Below are 17412 nucleotides of genomic sequence, written 5' to 3'. Positions count from 1 at the left end.
TCCTGACCCCCCCAAAAAACCCCTGCACCCGTCCCATGGACAATCGGGTGGTGCGGGGGTCCTGCGGCCCCGCAGCTGTTCGGAACCGAGGAGGCAAAGTGGAGGGGGGGTGGCACAAAGCTTTTGTTGGGGGTCCCTGAGAGCTGGATCCTCCTCGTGTAAGACAAAGCCCGTCCCCAAGGGGGACACCCGGGGCTGGGGGCGCGGGGGGGAGCAGGACGCGCCCTCCCTTCGCTGCCGGGGGGTTGGGGGGGTGAGTAAAAGGGGTAAGAAAAAAAGGGGGGGGCACCCCCGGAGAGGGAGGAAAAAAAAAAAAAGAGGGGGCACCCGGATTTGAACCGGGGACCTCTTGATCTGCAGTCAAATGCTCTACCACTGAGCTATACCCCCGATGGGGAACCGGCCGCGCCGGTGTCCATAGGAGTGTCCCTACGGCTGGACACCCACCCACGGACACCTCCCACCCACCCGCGCAGTCCCAATGCACCCGCACACCCGTGTCCCCCCGTCTCACCCGCCCCACACACCCGCAGTGTCCCCGCACAGCGGGAGGGTGCGGGGGGGGAGCGGGTCCAGCCCCCCCAGATGTGCCCCCCGCTCTCACCCCGAGTGGTCGTGGGGGGGGACACGGCACCGTCAATCCCTCCCCAGGCTTCCCCTGCAGAGAGCGGGACCCCCGGTGTTCACACAGCGGGCCCAGGCTGTGCGTCCCCCCGCAGGGTTTTGGGGGTGCGAGGGACCCCCACCCTCCTCCCCAGACAGCCCAAGGCGGGGGTTTGGGGGAGCAGAGCCGCCGTGCGGGGTCCCCGTGGCGCTGGGGGGGATTATCCGGAGCCAGCGGGGGACGGATGGGGACAGCGGCCGCGATTGTGCCCGGCAGCGGGGTCAATATTTGCTCCCAAAGCCGCTGGGCAAACACGCGGGGCGAGGCGGGGGCGGATCCTGGTGGCCCGTCCCGGGCACTGGCTCGTCCTGGAACACCGGGAGAAAGGTTTGGGGTCGCCCCAGTGCGAGCCCCGTGTCCCTGTGTCACCCCCCAGCCTCGCCATCCCCTTTTGCACGGCCGGGGAAACTGAGGCACGAAGGCAGCGGGAATCACACCAAACCCGAGGGAGGGGGGTCTCCACGTCCCTGGAGACCCCAGTGAGCCCCACTCCCAGCGACCGCCCAGCTCCCGTCCCGTCCCCGCTGCCCTCGGGGACAAACCCCTCCTGTAGTGATGCCACAGCCCCCCCCCGTGCCCCGGGAACCGGGAATCACCCGGAGTGGACGGACCCAAAGTGTATTGGAGGTCCTGGCTGAGCCCCCCCGCGTGTTTGGGGACACGGAGGTGACACCGTCTGGGGGATGCGCTCGGGGGGGGGGTCGTGTCCCAGCGCCGGGCCGGGAGATAAGGGCGGGGTGGGCAAACACCACATTTGCAGGAGCGTTAGGGAAGGTGAGAATCCCGTCACCCCGGGATGGGGGGGGATGGAGGATGGGGATGCACCGCAGGGGACACAGGGGACACACAAACATGGGGCAGATGCCAACCGTGTGCCCACCGCTGCCCGTCCTGGGGGTCCCAGCCTTTGTCCCCCGCTTTATCCTGTTGCCTTCCCCTCGCCCCCACTGCCGAGTGTCCCGACACCCCAGGAAATGGGGGATAAACCAGGGAACTGCGGGGGTACCCAAGGGGCTGGAGGGGGGCACAGGGCACCCCAAACTGTACATACCACCCCCCTGAGCTGTGGGGAGACACAGGGCACCCCAAACTGTACATACCACCCCCCTGAGCTGTGGGGAGACACAGGGTACCCCAAACTGTACATAGCACCCCCCTGAGCTGTGGGGAGACACAGGGTACCCCAAACTGTACATAGCACCCCCCTGAGCTGTGGGGGGACATAGGGCACCCCAAACTGTACATACCACCCCCCTGAGCTGTGGGGGGACATAGGGCACCCCAGCCTACACCCACTGTCACCCCGAGTTGTGGGGGGACTTGAGGGACTGGTGGGGACCCCAGGCTGCACCCACCACCTCCCCAAGCCGTGGGGGGATCTGAGGGGCTGGGAGGAGGACCCCAAGACATGGGGTTACCCCAGGGGCTGGGGGAGACATGGGACACCCTAGGCTGCACCCACCGCCTCCCTGAGCTATGGGGGCACACAGGGCACCCCAAACTGCACATGCGACCCCCCTGAGCTATGGGGGCATCCCAGGCTGCACCCACGGCTGGCGCCGGAGCCAGACTGCTCCGGGGGGGCTGTTTGCTCTGGGGCTGATGCCACCCCCCGAGGGGAAGGCTGGCAATTATGTAAATCCCTTAACCCCTGATTGCCTCCTCCCACCCCATTAGGTGGGCAAACAGTTTTAGCAGCGGGGGCCGAGATAGCCCGGGGCTACATAAACCCCTGGCCCCGGCCGAGCTGCCACCGCCGCCGCCAGCACCAGCACCAGCACCATGGTGACATCCCCGGCCATCCTCTGCCTCGTCGCCTGGCTCCTGCCCCCCGCCGCCGGGCACCTCTGGGCGTGGATGTTCTCCCTGCCCCAGCACCCGCCGGATGCGGCCGCCCTGGGCAGAAACCCCGGCCCAGGGAGCGACATGGAGGAGGTGAGGGGTGCGGGACCCCCGGGGGAGGGGGGTCCTGGTGGACAGGAGGGGGTGCAGGTACAGCAGGGTGGGAGACGGACAGGGTGGGCACAGGGGTGGGAGGTGGGGTGGGAGCAGGGCTGAGAGGTGAGTTTGAAGCAGGACGGGCACAGAATTTGCAGCCAGGGTGGGCACAGGGGTGCGAGGTGCATTTAAACCCAGAGCGGGCACAAGGTGGGCACAGAGGTGGGCGGGAGGCTCAGAGTAGCGTGGGCACAGGGATGGGAAACGGGTTTGAAACGGGGTGGGCACAGGGGTGCGAGGTGCATTTAAACCCAGAGCGGGCACAAGGTGGGCGCAGAGGTGGGCGGGAGGCTCAGAGTAGCGTGGGCACAGGGATGGGAAACGGGTTTGAAACGGGGTGGGCACAGGGGTGCGAGGTGCATTTAAACCCAGAGCGGGCACAGGGGAGGGCGCAGAGGTGGGCACAGGGATGGGAAACGGGGTGGGCACAGGGGTGTGAGGTGCATTCAAACCCAGAGCGGGCACAGGGGCGGGCGCAGAATTCGCAGCCGGGGGTGGGAGATGGGTTGGAAGGCGGGGTGGGAGCAGGGTGGGCACAGAAGTGTCACCTGGCTCGGCGGTGACCCCACGTCGCGCTCCCGGGGGGGGTCCGGGGGGTCCCTTTGGCCCGGGGGGGGCGGGCGGGGCGGGGCCGGCAGGGGGCGCAGTGCGGGAGGGGCGGGGCCGGCGGGGCGCGCGGGGAGGGGCGGGGCCGGAGGGCGCGCGGGGGGCGCGGGCGGCGCCGGGCGCTCCAGTGGCGCAATCGGTCAGCGCGCGGTACTTATAGGGCGGTACGCGAGCGATGCCGAGGTTGTGAGTTCGAGCCTCACCTGGAGCAGCACTTTTAGGGCCGCCCACACGCCCGCGGTTTTTTTTCCCCCAGTTAAAAAAAGAAAAAAAAAAAAAAACCAAAACAAACCCTGCAGTCGCTGCGGGTGGAGGTTCCGTTGGGGATGGGGCTGGTGCTCTCAGCCCCGGTCTCCCACAAAATCACTCCCATACACCCCCACACCCAACCGTGCTTGGCAAGGTGTGAACGGATGGGGGTTTGCCCCGTTTCTGGGCTGTCGTTCCCCTTGGGCAACGGGAACGGGGTTGGAGATGGGATGAGGAGTGGGGTCGGGAAAGGGCTCAGGGATGGGGTGAGGGAAAGGGTCAGGAAAGGGCTCAGGGATGGGGTCTGGTCCTTCCTGACGCGCTGTGTCCTCCCCCCCGCAGGTGACCCCGTGCAGCCCGAACGCCCCCTGTGCCCAGGGCCACTTCTGTGACGAGCACTTCGGGCTGTGCCTGCCCGCCCGCCCCGCGGGGCAATTCTGCCGCCGCGACCCCCACTGCGCCCACGGCCTCCTCTGCATGTTCGGCAAGTGCCAGCAGCCCGTGCCCCCCGGGCAGGAGGGTGAGTGGAGGGTCCGGGGTGGGGGGGCACAAGGGGACCACCCCCCCGGCGTCACCTCTGCGAGCCGCAGGACGGGATGCTGATGGGGTGGTGCTGCACCAGGGGGTGATGGGGGTCCCCAAACTGGGGTCAGGGTGGGGGTCCCCCTCCCCTAACCTGGTTTTCTGTCCTGCCAGGAGCCCGGTGCCAGCGGGACGAGGACTGTGGGGCGGGTGGCTGCTGTGCCCGGCAGCACGGGGAGTTGGTGTGCCAGCGGCGCCTGGCGCTGGCCCAGAGCTGCCACGTGCCCCCCGGGGGTCTCGCCTTCAGCATCAACCAAGTGTGCCCCTGCCAGGCCGGCCTGGTCTGCCGGCCAACCCCACCCGGGAGAGAGTGAGTGCAGGGACCCCCGGGGCGGGGAGGGGGAGTGGGGGGCACCGGGGTGTGCCCTGGGTTTTGGGGGAGGGATTGGGGTGGCATTGATGTCCCTGTCCCACTGATGTCCCTGTCCCACTGATGTCCCTGTCCCACTGATGTCCCTGTTCCCACTGACCCCCGTGTCCTCTCCCCAGGAAGGCATTCGAGTACCAGCTGGAGAAGATGGAGTGGAGGTGCCGGCAGCCCTGAGCTCCAGCTCCGTATTTATTCCCTGTAAATAGCGTGTCCATGGCGTGTCCAGACCCGGCCTAGTGCCGATAAACCCGGCCCCAGCACCGATAAAACCCGGCCCAGCACCGCGCTGAGCCCGACGGCTGCCGGTGCCCTGGCAGAGGGGGGGCCAGAGCCCCCCGACCCCCACATCGGGTCTGTGCCCCTTGCCCGGAGCTGGGCAGGTCCCGGCTCCATCCCACCCTCACCCCCCTCCCCAGGCAGGTCCCAGCTCCATCCCACCCTCACCCCCTCCCTGGGCACCCCCAAGGCCCAACCAGGGGGACACGTGGGGGTCTCTGCAGAGCTGAGCTGAGCCCCGGTGGCTGCAGCCCCCCCCCGTGTCCCCCCCCCCACCCCCAGACCCCACCAGGCTCAGCCGTGGGGACAGATCTCACCGAAATGTTTATTACAAAGAACCAAGCGAGCGGGGCGAGTCCCCCCTCCCCCCCAAACACACACACACACACACACAAACCAACGAGAATAAATAAATAAAATACACTTTGTCAGGTCTTTAAATTAAAACTTTGCGGAGTGACATAAATACGGGACGTCCCTCTGCCCGCGGGTGGGGGGCCCCCACTGCTCGGGTTGTGGCCACCACGAGGGCGAGCATTGGGGCAGGGGGGGCTCAAAGCACTTGGCAGGCAGTGACACCGAGTCCCCCCCCCACCAAAAAAACAAGGGGGGGAAACTGAGGCACACGTGGGTGGGGGTGGCTTGGCAGCGGCAGAGTTGGGTGCCCCCGAGCCCCCCGCCCTGGGCTGGTGGTCTGGGTAAGGCAGTGACCCCGGGGACCCCCAGGATTGCCCCGGGGTGGGGGGCAGGGGGCTGCCCCATAAAGTGAGACAAGCCCAGCCCCACGGTGAGGGCTGGATGGGGGGTGTCCCCACCCCCACCCTGGTGTGGTCACCCCCGTGGATTTGGGGGGGGGGGGCACAAAGGATGCCCCGGGGCAGGCGCAGGACAAGGCAGTGCCCCAGGGTACTGGGGGGGCCAAGGGGGGGACGGACAGAGGCTGACAGACGGACAGACAGACATGGCTGGACAGGCACGGCGGGGGGGTTGGCACAGAGGGGTTTGGGGGGGGTTGGGACAGGGGCCTGGCACTGCCCAGTGCACCCCAGAGGTCCCAGGGCAGCGGGACCCTCCGGGCACCGCAGGGCAGGCCAGGGCTGGGCAGCTGTTAGCACGGGTTAGACCCCAAAACTGGCTCAGATTTACCCTCCACCCCCCCAGTTCAGGCAGAGCCCCTCCAAGGCAAACACATGCAAACTGCCCCCGCCCCTCCCCGGGCAGGCAGCACCCCGGGGGGGGCACAGCCGGGGGCAGCAGGAGCCCCCCAAAGCCCTGCACACACCACACACATGCACCCCCCCGGGGTGGGGGGCCGGGGGGCTGTGGGCAGGCACTGGCTGGGGTGGGGGGCAGCTGGCAGGGACCCCCCGACTGCCACGGCCAGCCCGGGGGGCCAAGAGCACCATGGAGAAGCGGGGGGCACCCGGGGGGGGGCAGCCAGCAGGCAGGGCTGGGGGGGAGCACAGCCCCCCACCCCACGCCCGGGGCAGGGGACGGGGACAGGTCGGGTCCCCTTTGGTCACTTGCTGTCCCTGCCAGGCAGGGGGGGCCCGAGGCACCGCGAGATGCTGGGGGGGCTGTGGCAGGGGGGCACAGGGAGACCCCCCCCTCACCAAAGAGTTGGGCAGGGGGACCCCCCAGAGCAAAGCAGGGGCTCCCCGTGGCACTGCTGGCCGGGCTCGGAGGGGGGGCACAAAGGCGACCGGGGAGGGTCTCCCACCCCCCAAAACCAGCACTGCCCGCACCCCCTCACCCTAACGGATGTAAACGTCCTGCCCCCAGCCCTCGCCCTCCCCCAGGCCCAGGGGCTCCTGGCCCTTGGCTCGGCCCCGCAGCCCCCGGCCCTCCTCGGCCCCGTCCCCGGGGGGCTCCTCCTCGACGGGGTCCATCTCGATGTCCATGCAGCAGGAATCCCCGGGCTCCGAGTCCCGGCTGCCCGCGGGCTCCGAGTCGAAGGTGTCCTGGCGGCACAGGCTGCGGGGGCCGGGGCGGGCGGGGGCCGGGGGGGCTCTGCCCTGCCCGCGGCCCCCCGGGCCCGGCCGGGGGTGACCCTGCTCCCCCTCCGGGAACGGACCCTGGGGGGGAGAAGCAACCACACCATGCGGGGATGGACGGGCACGGGGTTAGTGGGGGGGGGTTACTGGCTGTGGGGAGGGGGGCACACGCTGCCCAGCACGGCCTGCCCGTGTCGCTCACTCGTGACACGAGGGCAGCAGGTCTCAGCCTGGGGGGGTCACCGGGGCAGGGAGAGGGGGACGGGGGAGAGGGGGAGCAGTGCAGGGGTGGGGAGGGTGCGGGGTGGGGGGATGGAGCACCAGCAGCGTCCGGCTCGCTGGGAGAATTAGCGACAGACGACACAGGACACTCGTCCCTCCTCTGCCTCCTGCTCTTGGGGGGGCTGCAGGACCCCCCAGCACTGCCTTAGGCCCACTGGGGGGGCTGCAGGACCCCTGGCTCAGCACTGTAATGGCCGTGGTGGGAAGGGGGGTTGTGCCCCCCCTGCCCAGCTGGACCACACCAGGACACCCCCAAAGCCTTGACCCCATCACGGCCCCCCTGCAGAGGTGTGGGAATGGGGGGTCTGGCACCCATAAGAGGTATGGAGGGGGTCTCGAAGGGGGCAGATCCTGGGGGTTCCCAATCCCCAGGGTGGGCTTCAGGCCTCGGGAGGGTCCCCAGGAGACCCCAAATGTAGGGCTGGCACCAGTCCCAGGCAGGGAGAGATCCCCAGGGCTGATCCCAGGGATGGCCCGGATCCGGGAAAGGGAGCAGGTCCCTGGGGTGACCCCAATCCCAGGGATGGCCCCAAACCCAAGGAGAAAACAGGTCCCCAGGGTGGGGAGATCCCAGGGACAGTCCTATGCCAGGGGGCTCCAGTACCCCTGGGGGGGGCCCAGGTGCCCAAAGGGAGCAATCCCAGGGATAATCCCACTCCCGGGGGAGGGGCCAAATCCCACGGGTTTCCTCAACCCCAGGGTGGAGAGCAGGTCCCCAGGGCAGGTGACCCAGGGCTGGCCCCACACCCGGGGGGGAGGGTGGCCGTGTTTCCCTGGATGTCCCCGATCCCAGGGGTACCCTGGAGGGGGGGTTTGTCCCCGCCGCCGCCTCCTCACAGCGCGTGCTCCTCGACTGGGGGTCTGGGGGGGCTGGGGGTGGCCTCTCGGCCCCAGAGGTTGAGGTTCCTGCGCAGGGACGTGAGCACCTGTACCTGGAGGTTGGAGACGGGCGCGGGGCTGGCGGCCAGCGCCGCCGAGGCCATGGTGCGGTTCAGCAGCGGGTTCGGGGGGTTGCTGCTGGGGGGGTGCGTGGCCTTCCAGTAGGCCTCCAGGTACTCGGCCAGGTGCTCACAGGCCTCCTCCAGCTGGTTCTCGTCCAGCACGATGTCGAACATCTCCTGTGGGAGGGACGGCGGGGCCGGGGTGGGGCGGGGAAGGGCAGCGGACGCGGGGCAGAGCAGAGGGACGGTGCGGGGCTGCTGGGGCGGGGGGGGGCTATAGGACAGGGTGGGGCTTATAGGACAGGGGAGGGCCTATAGGATGGGGTGGGGCTTATAGGATAGGGCGGAGCCTATAGGACAGGGCGGAGCCTATAAGATAGGGCGGGGCCTATAGGACAGGGTGGGGCCTATAGGACAGGGTGGGGCCTATAGGATGGGGTGGGGCTTATAGGACAGGGCAGAGCCTATAAGACAGGGCGGGGCCTATAGGACAAGGAAGGCACTATAGAACAAGGTGGGGCCTATAGGACAGGGTGGGGCCTATAGGATGGGGGCGCCTATAGGACAAGATGGAGCCTATAGGACAAGGTGGAGCCTACAGGACAAGGCAGACCCTATAGGACAGGGAAGGGCCTATAGGACAAGGTGGGGCTTATAGGACAGGGTGGAGCCTATAGGACAAGGTGGAGCCTATAGGATAAGTCAGGTTCTATAGGACAGGGCAGAACCTACAGGACAGGGTGGGGCCTATAGGACATGGTGGGGCCTATAGGACAGGGTAGAGCTAATGGAAAAGGGTGGAGCCAGTGGAAAAGGGCAGGCCTATTGGAAAGGGGTGGGGCTTCTGGACCAAGGGTGGAGCCCTATGGATGAGGCAAAGCCCATGGGAAAGGGCGGAGCCTACGGAACAAGGTGGGAGCAGCGGGAGAGGGCGGGGCACCTGGGCTCAGGGCGGAGCCTATGGGACAGGGTGGGGTCAGTGGGAGAGGGCGGGACCAACTGGTGACAGAGGTTGGGACAGGTGGGCGGGGTCAATGTGGGCGTGGCCGCGGTGGGCGTGGCACACTCACAGGCGGGCACTGCGCCAGCTTGTCCGAGGCCACCATCTGCACGTTGAGATGCTTCGCCTGGGACTTGCCCCGGGACTTCACCAGGCGCTGCAGCACCTGGGGCACGAGGGGACAGCCCGGGGTGGCCTCAGGGACACTGCTGGACCCTGCCCGGCCCCCCCAGCAGGGCAGGGAGGGGGCTGGCGCTGCCCCCCGCCCGCCCCAGCACCCCCAGACCCACCTTGGGGGAGGTGATTTTGATGTAGACGATGATGGGGGCCAGGGAGGTCTTGGCCAGCTGGGCCGGGTGGTTGATGGTGTCGGCGTCCAGGGCCACCAACTGCAGCGTCCGGGCCAGCTCGAAGATCCGCTCGGTCTCGCTCTGCACCTCGGCTGGGGGGGGGGGGCACGGACAGAGGGGTCAGGGGACACGGGGGGACAACGGCTGGGAGAGACGGGATGGGGGGCACGAGGGGTCTGCACTGGGACTTGGCCACTCCAGTGTCACCCCAGCCACAGGAGGGAGGGTGGACTGGGCTCCGGGTGGGTGAGGAAGGGGCAAAACCCCCCCTGAACCTCACACACACACATGGAAGGGGGATCAGCCAGGGCTGTGCCACCGGGGTGTCCCCAACCCCGCTCTGCCCGGGTGGCCGGACCCTGCTGTGTCCCAGTGGCAGGAGGGAGATCCAAGGGGACACGTCCCCAGTGCCCCCCTGCCAGGGGTCCCGCGTTACATACCCAAGACATCTGTATCAGGAGCAGGGGAGGAAGGAAGCGGCACGGAGGGGAGGAACCCCCAAAAGGAAAAGGAGAAACAGGAAAGAAAAAAAAAACACAACAGAGAAGATAAAAGAGGAGGAGGGGGAGGAGGAGGAGGAGGAGGAGGGGAGGGACTGAGTCACGCGGGGGGAGCGCAGGGTTGATCACCCCACACCCCCACACCCCGCGAGCGCCCCGGGGTGGGCTGGGGGCTGATACAGATGGAGGCTTGGGGGGGGTCCCGCTGCCCCGGGGGGGTCGGGGGGTGCCGTACCCAGGCTGGAGCGGGTGCTGGAGCGCTCGATGATGGTGTGTTTGCTGGGGTTGTTGAGCACGGAGCGCTTGGCCAGGGAGATGTCGGCCGTGACCCGCGTGATGGAGATCCTGGAGGCACGGGGAGGGGTGAGACACCCCCCCCATACACACCCCCAACCCATGGGGGGGCAAGGGGAACCCTCCTGCCACCCCCTTCCTGCCACCCCATGCTCAGGGCTGCTGGAGCTGCAGGATTCCCCATTAGGGTCCCCCTGGGACTTTAGGGGTCCCCACCCGTGGGATTAGGGGTCCTCCCACAGGGTTAGGGGTCCTCCACAGGATTAGGGGTCCTCCACAGGGTTAGGGGTCCCCCTACAGTGTTTAGCGATTCCCCTGTGGGTTTATTAGGGGTTCCCCCGTGGTTTTAGGGGTACCATCCATGGAATTAGGGCTCCCCCCAATGGGATTAAGGGACTCTCATGGATTTAGGGGTCCCTCTACAAGGTTAAGCATCCCACCTTGGGTTTACGGCTCCCCACATGGGATTAGGGGTCCCATCCTGGATTTAGGGGTCTCCCCCTGAGATTAGGACTCTCCTCATGTGATTAAGGCTCTCCTCATGGGTTTTGGGGTTACAGGTCCTCCCATGGGTTGTGGGGTCCCTCTATGGGGTTACAGGTCCTCCCATGGGTTTCAGGGTCCCTCTATGGGGTTACAGGTCCTCCCATGGGTTTAGGGGTCCCTCTATGGGGTTAGGGCTCCCCCAGCCCCCCCATCTCACCTGCCATCAAAGCGATGCTTCAGGAAGTCGAACAGGGCTTTCTGCATCATGTCGGTGACCTTGGAAGGGGAGGAAAGGCAGGGAGGGAGGGACACCGTGGGGCCGGGATCCCCCTCCCCAGGGTGCCCTCCCCGTACCCCCTGCGCTCACTCACCTCGTAGCCCTTCAGCGAGGGCCCCACGAGGATGATGGGGCGCATGGAGGGCACCACGTCATAGGGGGGCACGTGCTCGGCCTGGGGACAGAGCGGGGGGACGTGGGGGGCACGCTCAGCTTCACCCCTGCAGGGGCAGCTCCGGGGGCATTCAGGGGGGCTGCAAGCGGGGGGCACCCCACCCTAACCCCACCCCCCCCCCCATCCCCTGCCGGGGGTCCTGACGCTACTCACCGACTTCTGCTTCTGCTTCGCTACGTCCCGAGGGGCCGCGGGGGCCGGGGGGGCGAGAGGAGACAAACAAGGCATGCGTGTTACCCGCGGGCACGGGGGGCACCGGGGGCGGGGGGGGCGCGGGGACACGCGTGTCACCCGGGGGACACGTGTGTGACACCCGGGGGGTGCCCGAAGGACACGGGTGTGAGCCCCCAGGGAGTGTCCCAGGGACACGTGGGTGACCCAGAGGACACGTGTATGACCCCAGGGGGTGACCCAGGGGACACGTGTGTGACCCAGAGGACACATGTGTGACCCCAGGGGGTGACCCAGGGGACACGTGTGTGACCCAGGGGACACGTGTGTGACCCCAGGGGGTGACCCAGAGGACACGTGTGTGACCCAGGGGACACATGTGTGACCTGGGGACATGTGTGTGACTTGGGGGGTGCCCAAAGGACACATGTGTGAGCCCCCAGGGGTGACTGAAAGACATGTGTGCCACCCAGGGGACACGTGTGTGACCCAGAGGGTGCCCAAAGGACACGTGTGTGACCCCCTCAAGGGTTCTCCAAGGACACATGTGTGACCCCCTGGGGGGCTCCATGGGCACATGTGTCACCCGGGAAGTGCCTCAAGGACACATGTGTGACCCAGAGGACACATGTGTGACCCCAGAGGGTGTCCCAGGGAACACACGTGTGTTACACGTGAAGCATCTCCCACTCAGGGTCAAATTTGGGGTTCCAGCGGGGGCTCTGCGGGGTGTGGGGGGTGGCCAGGACCCCTCCAGACATCTCTGCAGACTCCTCCCGCCCCGGGTTGTGGTTGAGCCCAAACCCCCCCAGCTTGTGCCCAGTTTGGGGGGGAGGAACAGTCCATTCCCAGTCGCGGGGGGGGGGATGAGACAGCGGCCGTGCTGGCACACACCATGCACACACTGGGGGGGTCGGGGGGGGCACGGGCTAATCCATCCCATGGACCATGGGGGGGTCACAGCCACGGGCTGATCCATCCCATGGACCATGGGGGGGTCACAGCCACGGGCTGATCCATCCCATGGACCATGGGGGGGTCACAGCCACGGGCTGATCCATCCCATGGACCAGGGGGGGAGGAGGGTGGACAGCCACAGACTGTTCCATCCCATGGATCGTGGGGGAATGTGGCCATGGATGGATTCAACCCACGGACTGTGGGGGGGTCACAGCCACGGGCTGATCCATCCCATGGCCCACAGGGGGGGTCACAGCCCCACACTGACCCCCCCCAGCCCCGGGTGCAGGGGGTCATGCCCATGCTGCAGTGCTGGGGGTGCTGGGGCAGCGGGTGCCCCCCAGCCCCGTGGGGTGCCCCCAGCCCCGTGGGGTGCCCCCAGCCCCCCGGCAGGGTTAGGGCAGGCAGCGGGTGCAGCAGGCGAGGCGGGGGCCGGCGGGGGGGGGGCCCTTTTACCTTCCTAAAGAAGGGGATGCGCTTGTTGTGGGCAGGGGGGGTGGTGACACTGCTCACGCTACTCTTAGGGGAGCGCTGGGTCTCCAAGGCCTCCTCCTCCTCTAACTCATCGGGGTCAAAGGTAAAGCTGGGCATGTCCAGGGCACCTGGGGACGGCCCGAGCCGGGGCCGGGACACGGCAGGGAGAGAAGAAGAGCGATGATGGCGATGGAAGAAGGGGAACGATGGAGATGAGGGGTGCTGGGAGGGGCAGGAGGGTGGTGGGGTGGTGGGAGAAGCAGGGGAGAGGGGGCTCTGGGGGAAGGGGGTGTGCCCTGCCTGCACCCGGGGCGGAGGGGTGGGCTGTGGGGGAAGGGGAGGTGGGGGAAGGACCCCCCTGGGCTGAGGGGGGACACTCTTACCGCTGGCCGGGGGCGTGGGCCGGCGGGTCCCTGTCACCACGTCACCCAGGCTGGAGGTGGAGTTGTCCCCGGATTTGCTGGGGGGGAAAAGCACAGAGAGAGAGTGGGATGGGGCTGAGGGTGGGATGGAGGGGGGGTTGTGGAGGGATTGGGGGGGTCGGGCTGAGCCCCCACCTTGAGCTCAGGCGGTTCTGCCTCATCTTCTGCTCCTGCAGCAGCCTCATGTTCTCCAGCTTGACGGGGCTGGGGATGAAGCCCACCTCGCAGCCCTCCTTCACCAGCCGCCCGATCCACCAGTCGTTGTTGTACTTCTGCGCCGGGGACGGGGCAGGAGGGGGGAAAAAACGCCTTAAAACCACCCCCTAACACCCACCCCGGGGCTGCCACCGGCCCCCCCAGCCCGCTGCCCACCTCCTTGATGTGCAGGAAGTCCTTGGGCTCGAAGCAGATGGCCATGCCCTGCACGGGCACGTCGTCGGTGGCCGAGGGGTTGTAGCCGACGTTGGTGCGGACGGCAAACGCCACCGGCTTCGTCTGCCCGAGGAGGAGAGGGGTCAGGGTGCCCCCCTGCCCACCCCAAACCCCTGAGATCCCACCACACTGCTCCCCCCCCACAGGCCAGGCAGATGATGGTGACAGCACCAGTGCCACCAGAGGGGACACAGGGCTGGCCCAGCTCCGGAGACCAGGCTGGGGACACCGTGGCCACAACCCCCCCCACACCCCAGGGACAACGAGGGGCTCATTAGTTAATTGCTGAGAGGCAACGGGTGCGAGAACCCGGGTGCCCCAGGCTCCCAGCTCTGCCCAGCAGACCCCACTGCCCTCCCAGTGCCACTGCTCCAGGGGATGGGATGCTGCAGGAATATGGGGGGTGTCCCTGTGCCTGGGAGGGCCCATCCTGCTGGGGTAGGGGGTCCAGGGGGGCTGGGAGGGTGGCAGGGGGGGCTCCTCCGCAGCTGTCCCACCTTGGCTTTCTCCAGCTGGGCCATGGCCTGGCGCTCGGCCTCCTTCCGCAGCGCTTCCCGGTCCTCCTCCAGCGACACATCCGAGTCCGAGGGCCGGCTGGTGTAGGACTCTGCCGAGCCCTGGGAGAGCAGGGAGAGGGGGCTCAGCCCACCTTGGCCTCCCCCAGAGCAGGGAGCCCACCCCCGAGCCCGGCCCTGCAGCCCTGTGACCCCCCCCCACCCTCCCGTGCCCACCCCCGTGGGGGTGAAGCCCCCACCCCCTGCCCGGGGCCACCCCACCCGCGGGGTCAGGGAAGGCCGAGGGACAGGGCAGCTGTTCCCACTGCTCTGACAGGGAACGTGACACCGACCTGCTCCCGCCGGATCCCGGGGCCTCTCCGAGAGCTGGGAAGGCAACGGAGACCCCCCTGACCCCCCTGCTGCCCCCCAGCCCAGGACAGGCCAGCGGGGACAGCGTTGCCCCCCCCAAAGAGGGTCCCGTGGCAATGGGGGCAGGGCACCGTGGGGACACTCGGGGTCACCCCAGGACAAGGCTGGAGCTGGGGTGGGATTGGGGACCCCCTGCTCACACCCCGGGCCTGGAGCCTGGGGGGGGGGACAACCACGGGATCCCCCAGCCCCAGTGTGGTGGGTGCCACGGGGGATGACAAAGTCACCCACCACCCACCCCCCCAGCCCCTCTACAATCCCCCCCCAGCCCCACCAAACCCCCCATCCCTGATTTATCCAAACCTTTCCGAACACCAGGGATTTGGGGGTCGCTCAGCCCCTTCACACAGCCCCCAGCCACGGGACAACAGCCCCCCCAGGGACTCTCCCCCCAAAACCCACGGGGCAGAGACCAGCTGCCCCCTCTCCTGCCCTGTGCAGGGGGGGCTTTGGGGGGGAGTCACTGGGATCCAGACATGACCCCCTCACCCCACAGAGCCCCACCAGCTCCCGGGAGCAACCCCAGGGAGCACCGAGGGCAAGGTGGGCACAGGAGGGTCCTGGGGGGGCTGCGGGGCCGGGGGGGGTCGCTCACCGGGGCGGTGGGGTGGTCTTTGCCGGGGATCTCCATGGTGGCAGAGCCGGGGGCGAGCGGGGCGGGCGCAGGGCTGGGGCTCCGGGGGCTCAGGTTTCAGCCCCGGGTATATTTAGCCCAGTGCCAGGCTGGGGGGTGGGGTACGGGGCGGGGGGGGGGCTGGGGAGGGCGGATTGAACGCTGTACCCCTTCCCTGGCACCCCGAGAGGGGGCTGCAACAACACCCCAAACGCTCCCGGTTTGGGGGACCCGCTGCAGGGCACGGAGGGGACGGGGGGGCACAGCCGGGTCTGGCTGAGCCACTGCAACGCCTGTACCCCCCAGGCCTGGCTCGGTGGGACCCCCCACTTTGCTGCCCGGGGGGAAAAGGGCCCCTGGGCCCCCCCAGGAGTGCCGTGCCCCCCCTCACCTGGCGGACGAAGCTGTTGGAGGTGGTGTCGGAGGAGGTGCTGCCGTCCGAGCGCTTGAAGCGGCTCTTGCGCCTGCTGTACTTGCCCTGGGGGGAACAGGGGGGCCACGAGGGCAGGCTGGACCCCCCCAAAACTCCCAAAACACCTCTGCTACTCCCCCCCCAGCTCCAGCTGTCAGGGATGCCCGAACCCCCTCCCTGCAGGCAAACCCGGGGGGGGGTAAAGGAAGGGAAACTGAGGCAGGGGAGGGGACGGGGCTCCCCCACCCCAGGGACCTCCGTGGCGTTGTTGGGGGGCTGCACCTCCCACTCCATGGAGAGGGAGATGGGGGGGCTCGAACTGCAGCCCCACAGTCAAACCAGACCCCAAACAGGGGGGTCGAGCTTTGGGGGGCACCTCAAACCCAACCACTCACCACCAGCCCCCCGGCGCCCAAGCCCCCCCTCCTGCCAGCGTGGGCACCATGTGCACCCCCACACCCACCCACACCCCCCATCCCAACGGGACCCCCCTGCTCCTTCCCACTGGGATGGACTGGAAAAGATGGGGAGACCCCAGTGCCCACCCTGAGGCAGCTCTGGGGGGTGGGGGGTACCTTGGGTGGGGGTCAAGAAGGGGGACACGCTGGTGGGAGAGGGTTTGTCCCCCCCCCAGTGTCCCCAGGGGACAGGTGGGCCCAGCTGCCCCCCAGCCCGGGGGTAGGGGGTCCCCACACTGGGTATTTTTAGGTCCAGGACCCCCCCACATCCCACCCACAGGGGGTGGACGTGGCTGGGGCTCAGGGAGGGAATTCCGGGGGGTCCTCTGTGCTCCCCCCTCCCAAAAACTGTCACCCCAAGTGGTTGATGCTCCCCAAGAGAGGGGGGTCTGTCCCCATGGAATGGGAATGAGCTGCTCCAGCAGCCCCCAGTGCCCCCCACCCCACTGGAACCAGTGAGGGGCACATCCCTCCTCCCCCCAGATCCAAGGGGACGCGCTGAGTGGGTGGGGGTCATCACCCCAACGGAGTTTTCCCAATTCCTACAACTTTCCCCGTGGGCACAACCCCCCTCTCCCACCCCAAAACCCACCTCCCCATCCCGGTGGGCAAACCCGTGGGGATTGGGAAACTGGTGGGGGGGTGGGGGTGAATTTGGGGTCTCTCCCAGGGTTATGGGGGGGACACCCTTTATTTTGGATGGTGTGGGGCGGGGAATCACTTCCATTACGGGGTGCAGGGATCAGGGAGGAAGGGGGGTGAGCCCCATCCATCGCTCCCGAGGCGATGTGGGAATTCCACGGGATGCGGCCCCCCCCATCGCCGTTCACCCTGGGGGTGTGGGTGGTGCTGCCACCCCCCCCCCCCCCGCGACCCCCCGAATTCCCGGGGGTGTCACCTGGAGCGCGGCGTTGTCCAAGACGTCCATCTGGATGTCCTGCGAGGAGCTGTAAGGGGTCCGGGCCATGCCGCCTTCCCGCACCATGGAAGCGCCGGGCTCGGCGGGATTTTGGGATGGATGGGTGGGTGGATGGTGGGGAGGGGGGGGGGGGGGAACCACACAGAGGAAGATGATGACGATGACGATGAAGCTCAGGCCTGGCCCCCGCGGTGACGGAGAGAGGGAGGAGGAGGACGAGGAAGAGAAGGAGGAGGAGGAGGAGGAGGAGGAGGAGGAGGAGGAAGGAGGAGTGGGGATGGTGGCGGGGTGGGGTGGGGGGGACAGGGATGGCGGGCGGCCGCTCCCACCACATTCCCGGGGGGATGGGGGCTGTGGGAATGCGGCCTCTCCGTTCCATTCCCAGGGAAGGGACCCCCAATACAGCTCCTTCCCGAAAGGGGGGCGATGAAGATCCCCCTTCCCGAAAAGGGGGCGATGACGATCCCCCCTCCCCTAACCGGGGGGGGGGCACAGTAGTTCCCACCAGCCTTTAGATTTCCTGACTGGGGGGGGGACCCCAGAGAGAGTCGTGTCCCCCCCCAGGCTGTGTGTGGTCGGGG

At 68.0% G+C, this 17412-nt stretch overlaps 2 protein-coding genes and 2 non-coding genes across 11 annotated transcripts; 2 read left to right on the top strand and 2 right to left on the bottom strand.

Moving 5' to 3' along the window:
* Positions 1 to 318: 318 nt before the first annotated feature.
* TRNAC-GCA (transfer RNA cysteine (anticodon GCA)) lies at positions 319 to 390 on the bottom strand. Its single transcript has one exon. It is a non-coding gene; the product is annotated as a tRNA-Cys (tRNA).
* Positions 391 to 2446: 2056 nt separating this feature from the next.
* On the top strand, positions 2447 to 4668 carry LOC127474215 (dickkopf-related protein 3-like). The gene is made up of 4 exons (XM_051794733.1): positions 2447 to 2599; positions 3860 to 4037; positions 4214 to 4409; positions 4589 to 4668. The coding sequence occupies exons 1-4, from the start codon at positions 2447 to 2449 to the stop codon at positions 4641 to 4643; spliced, it is 582 nt and encodes a 193-aa protein (XP_051650693.1). The 3' UTR covers positions 4644 to 4668.
* Positions 3390 to 3479, top strand: TRNAI-UAU (transfer RNA isoleucine (anticodon UAU)). Its single transcript is given in 2 exon segments — positions 3390 to 3427; positions 3444 to 3479. It is a non-coding gene; the product is annotated as a tRNA-Ile (tRNA).
* Positions 4669 to 5050: 382 nt separating the features above from the next.
* On the bottom strand, positions 5051 to 17030 carry CACNB1 (calcium voltage-gated channel auxiliary subunit beta 1). Of its 8 annotated transcripts, none has more exons than XM_051794574.1 (14): positions 16811 to 17030; positions 15434 to 15520; positions 14001 to 14120; positions 13444 to 13566; positions 13207 to 13343; positions 13033 to 13109; positions 11198 to 11217; positions 10964 to 11044; positions 10810 to 10868; positions 10048 to 10157; positions 9253 to 9404; positions 9033 to 9128; positions 7954 to 8139; positions 5051 to 6820 (listed from the first exon to the last, which is right to left on the bottom strand). In XM_051794574.1, the coding sequence occupies exons 1-14, from the start codon at positions 16895 to 16897 to the stop codon at positions 6500 to 6502; spliced, it is 1656 nt and encodes a 551-aa protein (XP_051650534.1). In that variant the 5' UTR covers positions 16898 to 17030; the 3' UTR covers positions 5051 to 6499. The 8 variants fall into 8 exon arrangements, with proteins under 8 accessions (XP_051650534.1, XP_051650532.1, XP_051650530.1 ...); XM_051794572.1 differs by lacking the exon at positions 11198 to 11217 and adding an exon at positions 12632 to 12777 and having other exon boundaries at positions 16811 to 17027; XM_051794570.1 differs by lacking the exons at positions 11198 to 11217; positions 16811 to 17030 and adding an exon at positions 12632 to 12777 and having other exon boundaries at positions 15434 to 15763.
* Between the last annotated feature and the right edge of the window lie 382 nt (positions 17031 to 17412).

The sequence above is a fragment of the Manacus candei genome, unplaced genomic scaffold, assembly GCF_025592945.1.
Source record: "Manacus candei isolate 608988 ecotype Guabito, Panama unplaced genomic scaffold, ASM2559294v1 h1tg000040l, whole genome shotgun sequence".
Taxonomy (NCBI): Eukaryota; Metazoa; Chordata; class Aves; order Passeriformes; family Pipridae; genus Manacus; species Manacus candei.
The sequence above is the reverse complement of the archived record's forward strand: the minus strand, read 5'-3'. Positions and strand labels throughout refer to the sequence as shown.